General features: G+C 38.4%; 1 protein-coding gene across 4 annotated transcripts; it reads right to left on the reverse strand.

Annotated features, from left to right (window-relative positions):
* Positions 1–392: 392 nt before the first annotated feature.
* marchf7 (membrane-associated ring finger (C3HC4) 7) lies at positions 393–13946 on the reverse strand. Of its 4 annotated transcripts, XM_043241657.1 has the most exons (11): positions 13607–13736; positions 10628–10815; positions 8965–9114; positions 8509–8659; positions 8229–8411; positions 5069–6167; positions 3490–3659; positions 2899–3002; positions 1835–1936; positions 1640–1688; positions 393–1213 (listed from the first exon to the last, which is right to left on the reverse strand). In XM_043241657.1, exons 1-11 carry the CDS (start codon positions 13632–13634, stop codon positions 1101–1103), a joined length of 2337 nt encoding a protein of 778 aa, XP_043097592.1. In that variant the 5' UTR covers positions 13635–13736; the 3' UTR covers positions 393–1100. The 4 variants fall into 4 exon arrangements, with proteins under 4 accessions (XP_043097592.1, XP_043097593.1, XP_043097591.1 ...); XM_043241658.1 differs by lacking the exons at positions 1640–1688; positions 13607–13736 and adding an exon at positions 13867–13946; XM_043241656.1 differs by lacking the exon at positions 1640–1688 and having other exon boundaries at positions 13607–13738.
* Positions 13947–14946: the final 1000 nt, after the last annotated feature.

Consider the following 14946-nt stretch of genomic DNA (forward strand, 5'->3'; position numbering starts at 1 on the left):
TCATTTGTGACACTGGACCAGAGTTTGTTTTTTTTTTTAAGTTGAAATAATATGAAAGCAGAATAAATACGCTTTTTATTGATTGGTTTGTTAGCCAAATATGATAATTTTTCAGTTCGATTTGAAATATCTATAATCTGAGGGTGCAATAAAAAAACCTAGTAAAGTTTTGATATTTTTAAGGTAGAAAATTCACAAAGATTTATGGCATATTAGAAAATTCTATCATTTTGACTCATAAAATGTATTGCATGCAAGTGCTACATACCAGTACTAAAGGTTTTGTGGTCCGTGTGGGAGCCATTATGTTATGTAATGTTATTTAAAATAAATGCATAAATCTATCATTGTGCATTAGCTCTAGCTCTAAGACGTCTGAAGGACAAAGCAGGTTTTTTTGAGGTATTGAAATACCTCCATTTTATTGTAATAATTCAAGCGAATTACACCGTTATAATGTACAACATACAAACACACTGTGGAAAAGGTTTTCTGTAAAGAGAAAGTCTTGAAAGAAAAGTGACCACATGTTCTCACTCATCCAAAAAACAAAAAAAAAAAAGCATATCATTAACATAAAACCAAGAAAATTAAGGGATTCATTTATTATTATTTTTTTTCTTTTTTAAAAATCAAAAAGACATTGAAAACAAACATCTCCTTTTTAAGCAGCCCTATAAACGAGCAGATGAATATTCCTCGACTGCACCACGTAAGAGGATTTTGCAAGATTCATACTTTCTTTCCCCAATCCAGCTTCTAAGCATAGTTAAAGCACTCGTGGTGGTCATCAGTTTGCCAGATTTCTTTTTTTTTTTTTTTTTTTAACTGAAAAGCTTTAGAGTGCTTACCAACCTGATGCAAAAAAAAAAAAAAAAAAAAAAAAAAAAAAATCATAACAGGAACTAAACAGCTCCCATAAACTGTAGAATTATCTGCATATTATGAAAGCCTTGTGACAGGCTAAGAACAGTGGTTACACTGCCAATCAGACATTGGCTAAAAGTCACTTCAAGCAGAAGGACACAGGTCAAGAACAGTAAGTGGGAGGGGACTGAGACAGGCTGCTAAGCCATGCCTGCTTCCTCCCTGCCAACACATTAAACCTCCTCCTCTTCATCATCATCATCATCATCATCATCCTCCAAGTCACAGAAGTCGATGGATGGCCTGCTGTCCTCCGCCTCATCTTCATCAGATTCTGCGTATGAACCTTTGAGTTCAAACATAAGAGATATGCAGAAACATTAAAAACCTGAAGGGAAAGAGGCAGGAAGTAGAAAAAGCCAGATGCCACCTTCTGGTGAAGAATTAAACAAGCATTTAAATCCTTCTATGCATTCAAGAGCCAATTATGAGTCACTATGTTAATAAATAAACAGATGTAGTAAATGCCATGCAAACAAATCGTAGCATTTTTTTTTTTTTTTTTTTTTTTTTACACTTTAAACCTCATCTAGTTCTTTTTATAAACGGGTACACATAACACCAGCACCAGAACATACACAGAGTTATTATCTATACTTACCTATGCATTTTAGGCGATATCAATTATATTAAGATTAAAATACACGGACTGACAAGATTTACAGGTTTCATGATGCAGTACCAACATAAGTAGAAGTAATTCATAACATACTTTCAAGATTGTCCATGTGCTCGTGTAGAGTTCTCGCCAAGTTGAAAAACTGAGCGAGAGAGGGGAGAACGTTTATATCAGCTTAAAATGAACACTTTCATATTGACGTGACGCACCTAACGGGTCAATGCACTGATCTTGGACATGAAGAGAAGGACATTTAACAAAGCAACAGGAAAGACGAAGTTGTCTTACCCCAGCATCATTGACTGCACCCAGGACATCAGAAAACCTCTGCTCGCACAGGTGCAGGAGCACCACCAGGTACAGCCCGCAGCTGATGAACTCGTACTCCGACTGAGGGATCAAAACACACAAGCATGAAACTGAAGACAGGATAAAAACATCATTCATGTGACCGATAGACACGACTTGCTCAAAGTCTTTGAAGATGTCCCTTCTTATTCCAATAGTCAATAAAGGAGCCCGATCAGTGATGGAGTTTTAAGCAAATACTAGCTCAGATTCAGTTTCAAAATACATGTGCTAGACAGATGTGGAGCTCTAGTTAAAAGTTAAACATTTCTATATTAGCATGTTCCATTTATTCCATGACCATTTTGTGATGCAAGAATGCAGTCTTTGTGAATGACTCAAAGGGTTGGTTTATACCAAGATATGCTCAGGGTTACAACTTTAATGTTGACATTCTTGTCAGTTTCTCGCCGTTTCTGACAGATTTTTCTTGGTAAATCAGCATTATAAACTCAAGTGTTAGTTATCAAGTGTTACTCAAGTGTTAAACTGATATTTTCTAAAAAACTGCAAATTTTTCAACATTTTAACTTACTTCACAATTACGTGTTATTAAGTAATTGTGATGATGTAAATTTGAGAGTTTAACTCGTATCATGCACTTCGGAGAAGAGAAATTGCAAAATAAAGCTGCAAATTAAAACAATGACTTGGTTGTGCATAACAAAGAGGAAGAATCCAAAACCAATGCCTGTGCCTCTGAACTGCTGTATTCAGCATTGTTTAATAAACACCATAAATACAAAAACCTCAACTTCTTATTGAAATCATGTAAATTCAGTTTGACCTCCTTTCTTTGTGACAAGTGAGGGCAAGTTTCAGAACCTCGAAAGTGCTGCTTTTTGGCGTTCACAGCCATCTAGTTCCTAATTAATGTTGTATTTCTTGTTCCTGTGAAATTCTTCAAAAACCACAACCACACAAATTGCAACAGACAGGCAAGTATGTTCTCGCTTTAATTACCTGTTATTTTTATTGTATACATATTGGGTTGATACACTTACCCTTTCATGAGATCTGTAGAGCTCATTGATGTCAAAGTTCTCGATGTTCAAGTGCAGTTTTTCCTTACAAAGTTCACAGGTAGTGATGGCTTCCAAGTTAGAACCTGTGTATGAGAGCGCACACGTACTCAATATGAATAAAAAATAGATGCATTCACCTCTCAAATGTAGCCCTCAACGAGTTTCTGAACCCCAGTTTATCTGCACCTGGGCAATGCCATGCTGAAATGGTACAACCATAGTACCCTTGGTATATAATTACAGTAGCCATTCTGAACTCTTTAAAACACTGCCACAGCACTCTTCCATAACGGCTTCTAACCTCCTTTCTCAATGTCAAATGTTCCTCAGAAAAGTTCAAAAATAACAAAAGTTACCAAATGAGATTTTTCACAACTTGACATTTCCAAAGTGTCCTTTTTATCAGTCTGCTTTCACACAGTGCTATGCATCAGTAGCCTGAACTGCAGGAAATGAAGCCCAAATCCTCAGAAATTGAAAGCAGTTCCTTTCTCAGCGCACATCAAACAAATGAATACACACTATATAAACACCTAATTTACTCCTGCCCTCAGGAAGAGACATCCTTACCAGAGCTGATTTTGGAGCGGAGCCATTTCTTAATGCAGTCCTGGTGCACATACTGCAGGCTGCCGGTGCACTTGCAGGGTTCAATCAGAGGGTTGGAACTCGACTGCTCCCCCATCTGACAGATTCGGCACAGATCACCTTCCTCCTCATCAGAGTCCTCCAACAGCAAGCTAAAAGTAGGAGGTAGGTGAGGTTACAATCAACAAATTAAGTTATTAACATCTCTTCCTACTACGTAAAGGGTGTCCAAACGTTTAGAATTTAGACCCATTTCTACTTGACCACAACTGAAGCGGCTAATTGGGATCTTCAGCCTTACCAGAAACTAAAAAAGGTTAAAGCTGAACTTTGCATGAAGGTGGCCCTTCATGAACAGGAATAGCCTGCATGACGCCGCCTATAAATAATTTTTTGATGAGAAAACAGTGCGGGTCATAAAGTGTGTACATAAATTGCATCTTGATTGCACGAATCAAAACTGCATATACTTAAACCATCCGTCAAATGTATGTTTGCTACATTCTTGACAGACTTTTTTGTCAATGTAACTACACCTTTTCTTAGGCTGGACATTACTGCCAGAATTTTGAATCACGAGTCACGATTAAATTCTGATGCCAATGAGCTACATTTAAAAAAGAAGAAAAAAATGCTTTAGAAAAACTGCCACGAACGTCCACAATGAATGTCTGTACACACAAACTTCCATGTTCAAGCCTATGAAGCCTCCTCTTATGAAACTATAATATTTTTTAGAAATAAAAAAGGGTACAAATAAAATACGGCAGCATCTATTTACAGTTGCAGTTAGTTGCCATTTACACTAAGTGCTAATAGCATTTTCTGCTCTTTATACTACTTATTGCAGGTGGCAATTATCAACACCTCAGTATTGAAGTACATTATAACAAACTATAACTTCTTGAGTGTAAATATTAATCTTAATTCAAATTATTAAATAGATGCCATGGTTGACACCCTTATTGGGACAACAAAGCCCTTCCTACACCTTCCTTAACCAACGCTATTTATTTCCTTTATTTTTTATTAAAAAATACATGCTTTTCTGATGTGATTTAAAATGTAAAAAGGTCAAGTCATCAGAAGGCGGATTTGAAACCACGTCGACTGCATTTTGACCAACATATGTTTTACTATCTGACCCACTAGAACTGATGTCAGATGACCGTCTGTTTGTAATGATGACTATCCCAATCACATGTTTGTGGGCGAAGTTATTGTAAATAGGCTGTTAATAAAGTCAGGCGTTTTGTGTAAATAGACACACACATACAAAAAAAAAAAAAAAAACACACACACACCAGAGACAGGCTTATTGAAAACGCAAAACAACGGGAGGTGCTTTTGGAACAAAGCAGTGGTAAAATGTAATGTAAATTAAAATATTGAAACAGTTAAATTTATTACTTCTTTTTTTTTTACCACAATAAACATGCCCTGCGTCCCAATGTGCATACTATTCACCCTACCTGCCCCAATAACATCACATAAAATTTAATACTTGGATAGTATTCACATTGGGACGCAGGCTAAGTTAGAATATTAAAATTGCCCTGACCTCTCCTGAATCTTTCGCAGTCTCTCTGGATCTCTGGAGGGGGCGGGCTTGTCTTTCGTCTGCTCATCAGTTTGACTCCTCCCTTCTGCTCCTACTCCCACACCAATTATCATATTCTCAGGCATACGAAAGAGCGGGCTGGTCATCACCCTGCCCATGCCATGGCTCCGTCCCACCAGACGGGCTCCGTCCTGCAGCAGCGAAGCAGAGAGACCTGAGGCTCCAGCAGAAGGTGCCGCTGTGGCGCCCTCTGAGGACTCATCTTCATCATCGTCATCATCTTCACAATCTGTGCTCCGGTCAGGTGTTTTACGGCCATCCCGGTCACCAAGAGGGAACTGGGGTGAACGCCGTGGGTCCATGCGGGCGCTTTCATCACGCCCTTCCCTCCTTCGTCGAGAGAACAGCGGGGTACAGCGGTTCCAGTTCAGCCAGGACAGGCCTGCTGGAGATCTGAGCGATTCTTGTTCGTGCTCGCCTACATCAGCCCTTTCCTGGACGGGAGCAAGAGATGGTCCACGTCTGCGCAAGAACGAAAACGCCTGAACAGGGTCAGAGTTCCTCAGCTCTGCTTCCAAATTTTCCCTGCTGACTAGTGGAGGGACTTCAGGGGGCCGGGCTTCCTCTGGGCTCGAGTCATATGACCGAGAATCAGAGGCAGAGCTGACGGTAGAGTTTGACTCCTGACTGGAGCGTCGGGAGAAGAGCCGAGACAGCAGACGCCTGGTTGTTCGTCTGCCATCCGAGTCACCGCCATTCTGAGCGGGAAGCGGGGTGGGGGCAGCGCCGGAGGAAGGTGGGCTGGAGTTACAGCTAGTAAGGGTCTTGTAAGGGGTGGAGCTCCAGGATGAGAGTTGGGATGGGTCCGAGACGGAGGCAGAGGTTCTGGTGGAGCTAGAGCTGGAGCGTGGCGTATCACGAGAGAACGGACCAGACTGGTAATCTGAGGTCAGCCTGTGGGAGCTACGCTCCAGTGGAGAAGGAAGGTACTCGGCTGAGATACGGCGATTAGATGAACTATTCTCTCTGTGGGTTGAATACTGGCTCTCTTTGGGTCGAGCACCTTGTGCATAGGTGGAGGTAACACGCTCTGAACGGTCTGAAGCACAAAAAGAAAGGCAAAGTTACCATGATGGGCTATAATGCATTAGACCTCTGGTTTGCACCAGAAACCATTAGACCACAGTCTCTAATGAGCTGATCAGGTGTTCAATTAAGGAGATTTTTTTAATCTGTCTACAGGTACAGGGATAAAATAGGCTAGATCTGTATAAATCTGGACATTTACACAACGTTTTCTGGAAAGTTGCTCACCAACGCAGACATGTCTGAAAACCATCATAAATGCGCTTCACATTAACTTAATTTTCAAATCTCTCTTTCTCAGTCCACCCAACAACACAACACTTTTTTCTTCTTTTTTTATGAATTCATCCACCAAGGAGAAAGTCTTTAAAAATGCTGTTTCAGTGTGAGTGACTAAATGTACAGCAAAAGGTGAGTTATAATAGTTCTAATTAAAGTGCCTCCATTATGGGTCATGAAAAGGTTCATATTATGGTAGTCCCAAAAAACAGGTCCCAAACAAATACACTTTCATTTTCTTATACACACACACACACACACACACACATTTAGTTTTACTGTTTGTTCAACTCCCAAAATAATTTTTCCACACCCCACCGGTGATTGGTCAGTTTCATGTAAAGCAGCGTTTGTGAGTTTAACACTCCAAGGGTGTCACCTATTAGCAAAGAATGAATTAGAACTTTCATTTAGACCAACACGAAAATCAGGTTTTCCCAGGTCTGTGCACACAAGTGGATGGGCAATATGCTAAATGTTTCATATTGACATCAGCATGAATTGGCTTGGTAGTCATTTTAACTTTATACACCATGCACTTCCAGATTTAAAACGTTGCAGGATGTTTTCATTCACTTGTATGTAGCCATCTTGCAAACTGCATGAAAATTTTCAAAAATCCATAATAAGGGCACTTTGATGTGGACAAAAGCTAACGACAACAATGTTAGAAGAAACGCTTTTTTACATAATCCTTTGTCTTCAGTGTTACAAGCTGTTAGGTGAATAGATACGAGTCCTAAAGTTGCAAAGACTAAAGTTTCAACACTAAAGACATTCTATATTATGTTATGTCTTGTCCACATCCACCTAAAATGACTTGTTTAAAGTGGATTATTTTCATTGCATAGACCAAATGTTTATGCAAAGAAACCTGGAGGAACTATCATTCTAGCGTTTAGTTCTTTTATGGAGGAGTATTTTCTATGGTGGCTGCGCACAGAGGCTTTCAAGCGAGGCAGTTCCAACTCTGCAAGGACAGTCTGATACTTCTGACTCACAAACTTTAAAGTTAGTTATGTTTATCTTATTAAAAGAACCTGCTACTAACTATTCAAACACAAATTTTGAGCAGTGAAGGGTAGTGCTTGTTTGTCATTTGTCCGATCACAAAATGCAAACTGATCACATTATGTTTACCAGGTGCGATGCAACACGAAGGCGTAAAAAGACAGCACCAAGTCATTATAATCAGTAAATATGTCCTCACTGGATGCAACGAATGCCTCTTTCGTTATGGCTTTCATTGTTTTTGTGTAATTTCTCCAGGACATGGCATAACACTAATGGTAAGGATGTAACATTTCCACCAAGCACTTGCATCATTCGGCTAATAAGAACGCTAGTCTTAACTGGCCAATTAGAGCACACCTCACTTTTTTTTAGAGAGATGAGCTTTGAACAAACAGACCAATTTCAGAAAAGCAAGGCTTAGAGGAAACAATAATATACAGTATGTGGAAAATGTGTTTTCTGAAACTTAAACTGTGCAAACACATTGCATTACACCAAATACACAAAATGTTCTTTTTAGCAACATTGTATGACCCTTTTAATACTACATTATGAACAAGCTCAAGCAAGCATTTTATTCAGTTTTCATTGAGCATTTTTAGGCATTATCCCAACATAAAAAAAAAAAAAAAAAAATACTTTGGCTGTGTTCAATTCACTATAAAAAAAGTCATCCCTAGAACCAATCAGAGAAAAGCAGTACAGAAAATGGATAATCAACAGCAGAACTAGGCTGCTAGTGGATGATTGTGTCTGTATAAATGTGAATGTGGGCACATACACAGTGAAGATGTCAGCCCACTAGGCCGGTAACTAGACTCCCCCAGTGAGGTCAGTCCTGAATCCCCCCTCTTCTCCAAATCTCTGCGAGCCCAAAGACCCTCTGACGGAGTGGTTGAAGATGAAGAGGAGGATGAAGAGGATGATCTAGACAAAGGACTGATGGAGGATTTCCATGAAGAATCTAAACATGACAACAAAGTGTTAATCCAAACACGGAAGAGACATCCAATATTACCTATATAGTTTCAGTATTTAAGATTTTTGCAACTGTGACATACTTCCTAAAGTGGAGTAAGAGCTGACAGGTTTAGATGTGGAAGGGGATCTGGAATATGCTGCTCTATTTGTGTAGGAAAGTTTTGCTCGTTTAGATTCGCTGTCTTGGGATGTGCCAAGAAGTCCACAGTAGGTTCCCGTTCGGGAGTCGGTCTAAAATGCAAACACACAAACAGAAGAATCAGTCAGATGTAACGCATGTCTGGGTTGGTTTCTAAACGGACTCTAAAATTCTTGGACCATTCACGTTGCAAAGGTCCTTCAAACCAGACGCATATTACATTTATGTAAATATATTACAACAAATTTCATACAAGACAATTGTGTTGCGCTACTTTACAAAACAAAAATATATCCAATCTTACATCTATACCGTAGCATGAGACGCCACCTCATGATCTAAAATAGTTTACATTATTAATGCTAAAATTCTTATTATAATAATACACAATATTTACAAGTCTGCCTCGGTCACCACTGGCAGATTCGGTCCATGTTCGATCACAGGAAGATGATGAAGACAGTGAGACAGGAGTAGAGAGCTTCCAGTTGGAGTGACGGTTTTCAGTTGAACTGTAACCTCTCGGTGAGCTCAGCAGACGGGAGCTCTAGAACAGACAGAAAACATGAGCAAGGAACACGTGATCGTTGGAACGTGTGACAGGAAGTGATGCAACAATTGAGTCACTCAACTACTGTTTGTTCTACATCATTAAAGAGATACATGGGCCAGTATTCAGGCTTAAACGGCCAAGCACAAAGCCACTGCAAATAGTTTTTTTCCTAAAGCATATGGGTGGTTTCTGCTTTGTTATGTTGAAAAATCCCCTGTGGCAATCTATATACGGATCAGCTGGCGGTGGCTAAAGTTGTTTAATGTGCACTTCAACACCGTCTAATGTAGTGATGCAAAGTTCTTAGATGTGATCTTCAAAACACACTGGAAATCAAAAACAACTCTGGAAGTTTCAGTAACTTTATCTAGCGAGACGGACCTTGACAGGTTGACGATATACACCAGGGCCAGGAATCTAGTGTGCACTATAAAAAGCCCAGTGAACCAAAGCAGTGTAACACGAAGACCTTTCCAGAGCCCCAGCAGTGCTACGGAATATGAGATGCTAATAGAGATAGCACACTGATCTACATAGTGCCTCTCTCATGCTTCAGGAATCTGCATGAAGTTTTACTGACTGAAGAGGTGGAGAAATCAAATGAAAATTTGTGATGAAAAGAAAGGGGAAAAAAAACATCCCTTATGCTATATAAAATGGAGAGAGAGGCAATAACTTAAACTATTACAATTGTTAATACTAAAAAAAATACAATTACTGATAACCCTCAGAGACCCAGCATAACAGAACTGTAATGCAGCACAGTAACCATGCGTAAAGCAATCAAATACCTCATTTTTTTACTAAATATGGGTAAAAACTACACGTAACAGTAGTTGTCAATCTAAAATGGAACCACTGCTGGTGGGAGGAAATTGCCCATTAACCCTTTTAGCTTACTAAATTCACATAGCACTGAGCAGCTGATAATTCTCAACACTTTTAGAACAGATTTATCCAACTTTTTTTATATTACCATATACACATGTCTATGAAGTAAATAAGCTTTAAATATTACACATTATATAACCTTTATATAAACAAACAAGCGTATAAAAACAGAAACGATAAAGCTTAAGTGACTAAAATATGCATCAGAGTGTAAAAGCAACATTTTAAGATTTGATTTGTTTTTTGGTTGACCATCTGGTTATTTTTGTTTTTACGCAAACCTGGCAACCCTCATGTTGGGCAGAAAAGCCAGCCCACTCGCCAGCCTACTCAAATTGGTACAAAAATAAATTTCTGAACTGTTTTCTGACCATTTTATCAAAATCTTGTAAAAAATAGAAAGACGTATATAAACAGATGTACATTTACATTTTTCTATAAAGCTACAAAACCTGTATTGAACCTGAAACACTCCTATGACAACTATGCTGGGTTACATAGAAAAATATGGATTTCTGGGTGACGGGTCTAACTGAAGGGACTGATTAGTCCTTGTGCCGCACTACCTGTGGATGGGAATGCAAACACTGCGGAAATGAATGTGCCACTGTAATACCTGATAGTCGGAGTCTAATTTGACAGACGCCTCTCTGCTAAAGCGATCTCTTCCCAAGACGCTCCCTCTGCCATAGAGCCGACTCGCACTGAGCGCTGAAGATGAGGAGGAGGGCGATGACAGCGAGGAAGAGCTGGAGACAGCGAACGGAAACCGACGAGACTTTGAATCCATCTTTAAACTGCACCCTGAGAGACGGAGAAAGAGACAACGATAACAGCTGCACAGCCATGACAGCACTCCAACGTAAAAAAATTAAAAAAAAGGTAATGAGATGTTTCAGGCGTGTCTTTAGTCATGTACTTCCATAACCCGTCAAGAATTACAAGTGGCCTCCAGCAGTATGATGGTTTTAGAGACACAGTTCAACAAAAACGTAAAGATTGTCATGTACTCACTGTCGCATTGTTCCAAACCTGTAAGACTTACTTTCTTACTGCTTCAGACGCCAATTACATGTTAAAGAACTATTAAATGTACTAAAGGATATGTCTGCCTAGTTCAGAAATATTGTTATCAATTACTCACACTCATGATGCTCCCAAAGCCTGCACGCCTTCTGTTCACCTTTGATATATTAAAACATTTTAGATATTCTCAGATTTTTTTTTTTTCCCCTCAAAATCCATGCAAACAAAATTTGTATTCTTCGAAAAAGTACACCAAGCTTACATCTCTATTTAAAGAGCAGATTTTCATTTAGGCTTTTAAATTTACATAAAAACAACAACAACAACAACAACAAGTAAATAAACATTGTGTAAACCAATCAAATTTGTTCTTGTGCATCACACAAACAAGCCCTTGGTTTGAGAATTGGTTTACAATATTTGATACGCTGTGTATGTGCATCAAGCGATGTCTAGATATAATAATCTAAATCATATCCGTAGGGTTCATTTTCAAAAACGGATAACTACGTTTTTAGGTTAAAAAAAAAAAAAAAAAAACACTAGTCAACTAACAAAAAAAAAAAAAAAAATCATGATTTGTTTTAAGAAAATAAAAAAAAAAATTTATATATATATATATATATATATATATATATATATATATATATATATATATATATATATATATATATATATATATATATATATATATATATATATATATATATATATATATATATATATTTTAAAAACATAAAACAACAACTTTGAATTAGTTCTACAATCTATGTACTTTATTAAGAGAGAACATCTTAAATAGGTTGACAACAACTGTTATTTATAAATATAAATCACTTATATTAAATGGCTTAAGGTCTTAATGACTGGTGGTAATTCAAATTATGACATGTTCATTTAGTTGATTCCACTCAAATAAGAAGCTTCATAAAACCCAAGTCAGTCACATGGAACATGAGGGGAGGTTAACGTTGAAAAGCAGTTCTCTCAATTAATTAATCTTCAAAAGTACTTTAAGCATGAGTGAAAATAGCAAAAACGTGAATCTGAACAATGCTTTACTGCAATCAAGTAGAAGAGATGCACTGAACAAAAACAAACTGGTTATCAGTCAATTGGCCCAAAGCTTAAGTCTTAAATACCTGACATTACCAATAATCAGTGACCCTGAAGAGAGGGGGAAAAAACCCACCAACCACATACACACAGTTTTATATCATAACACCCCAATCAGTAAACCTGCATATATACGTCTTTCTCCAGCACCCTTCATCAAGCCCTCTATAAATACCCACCCATCTACAGTAGAGATCAAAATAGCACCTTCCTGCAATGAAAGATCTCTGCTGTATGTCAAGCTTTTTCCAAATCACATTTGCCAAGTGAGAACACTGCTAAACTTAACCTGAAGGCACTAAAGCACTGCTTCAGTCAGGTGCCAGACAAAAAAAGAGCAAGTGAGAGAGGGGCTATTACAGGCTTAACTCCGCACTTGAAACATATACTCGAGTAGATGCAGAGAAGAAGAGAACATATAGTAGGCCTCAAAGTTTTTAGACACCCAAAGCCACAAATTTTATTGCATCACAGCATACGAAGTGGATTGCTGCATCTCTTGCATCATTTTAAATTTTCTTCTGAAAGTCTCTTCTGCGCTCTTGCATACAGCAAGTGACAAAAAAAAAGCACATACTAAATTATAGCTCCAGAACATTTGGAATACAAACCCGAAATACTCCACGACCACCATCCACCTTCATTTTAAGGAAACGAAAAGCTATGACAGACTGGTGAACTTCACTTTTTTTCGGTTCGACAGAAGCAAGGAACCCATGGGTTTCAAAAGACAAAGCATCCATTTTCTTTCGGCGTATTTCTCATAGATCAACATTTGCAAAGGCACTGGGTGAACGACAAGCAGAATGAGAAATGCATTAACATCAGGGCGTGTGTGTGTGTAACAAGAGGCTGAACAAAAACACCCGTGTGAAACCCTGTGGCTTTGTTTGCGGATTATGCAACCGGTGCTGGAACATTTTGTTAAACCCTGTACACTCAACAGAAATCACAAAAACGGCGCACTGATAAAAAAAAGGAGACGTATTAAGTCAACGCCTCTGTGCAGCTTCCCCATCTTGAGGTTTCTAAACGCGTTTAGCGCATCTCAGCACGTGTGCGATCTTCCTAGTTTTCAAGTGTTAAGACTTTTTAAATAGATTCGGAATCGCATTTACGGTCCGAATCGTAATTAATAACAGCGTCCTACTAAATGTCTCCATACGACAACGTCCAGGTCCTTTTTGCAGCACGTGCACGAGCTTGACAGGACGCAAACAACTAGGTTTTGATCGTAAAGCACAGCTGACGCCTATCAAACAGGTGAGATGTCAGTGATTTGCATTAGCTCGGCACGGCTCTCGGGTTACAAGCGCATTAAAAAAACAAATGGCTCGCGGTGGGAGTAAACACGGAGTGTTTATCCTGTACAAAAGCTTTTTTCACCGATAAATCAGACGGATTTGACTCAATGCATTCAAAACAGGACATGTTCATGACATGCGCCACTGACCCGTTAAACTAGACGCTCTAGGTTGCATGTGATCCCAGGAGTCAGTCGCATTAATAAACCAGCACTCTGCCAGATGTCTAGGCCTTGTTTTTGTTAGCCAGGACACTTCGTAACTACAACAAGAATAAAGCTCGCCGGGTAACGCAATGCAATTAAATCGTAAGCGCTTACACTGACACTTAGCGAACGCTAGCCGTTAAAACGCGCCGATTTTTCCTTGTTAAAATGTTACGCCAGACATCACTTCCGTGTGAACTCACCTCTGATTTTCCGTCTCTCTGCCTTTAATATTAATGGCGTCCGTGTGTTGATATAGGGAGGGTCACGTGGTTTAAAGTGCAAGCGGACACCCGCAGGAAACGCGTACGTTGTTCGCGACTGCTGATTGACGGAGGCCCCAGCCAATGAAGCACGGTGTTGCGAAACACGCCCCTCCCCCTTTCTCTTTAACATTGATATGCTGCATGTAAATTACATAGACATTGTCTGTGGTAAATTATACATGAGTTAGGAAGTAAAATAGAATAAATAAATAGAGGTGCTTCTCGAACTTCTCCACTGGTTCTATCCAGCAAGTTAGCGTTTGCAGATGATGGAAAATATATAAATACATTTTTGTTGACTCTCTCTCTCTCGCTCTCTTTATATATATATATATATATATATATATATATATATATATATATATATATATATATATATATATATATATATATATATATTTTTATAATTTTTTTAACACACAAACAAAACAAAACCAGCCAGTACACTGACAATATTAAGAGACACTTTGGTAAAAAAAAAAAAACTCCAGACTTTAAATATTTGTGAGCTTTATTATTTAAATAGTTTACTTCCCTCAGAATTTCCTCTGCATGCTGCGTATTTACTCTTGGGCTGTTTTTTTTTTTTTTTTCCATTTTTGTTAGTTGTTAGTCATAGTGTTGTGTAACGTTGTTCACTGAATAATTAAAGTTATGTTGTAAAACTTAAAATTGCAAATAGCGTAGTCAGTATTGTGAAATCAATTTTAAAAGTAGACAATTCTAGCAAAAGTAGACAATTCTTCTTTTTCTAGCAGCTTTCAAACTGAAATAAAAGTAAAATATCAGTCAAGTAAATAAAACACTAAACCGAACCAAGTGAATGACATTTTTGAAATATTTTTAGCGGTTTTTATAACTGCTGTTTGTATAATTACCCAGTAGAGGGCGGCATAATGCATATGATACAGTAATAACCGCGCTGTTACGCTTCTGTTTGCTCAAAGCCACATGGCATTTGTTCTGTCACTGTGGTAATTAAAATATTGCCAAGTGTGATAAAAAAAGACATTAATT

This window comes from Puntigrus tetrazona, chromosome 6 (genome assembly GCF_018831695.1).
Source record: "Puntigrus tetrazona isolate hp1 chromosome 6, ASM1883169v1, whole genome shotgun sequence".
NCBI classification, from domain to species: Eukaryota; Metazoa; Chordata; class Actinopteri; order Cypriniformes; family Cyprinidae; genus Puntigrus; species Puntigrus tetrazona.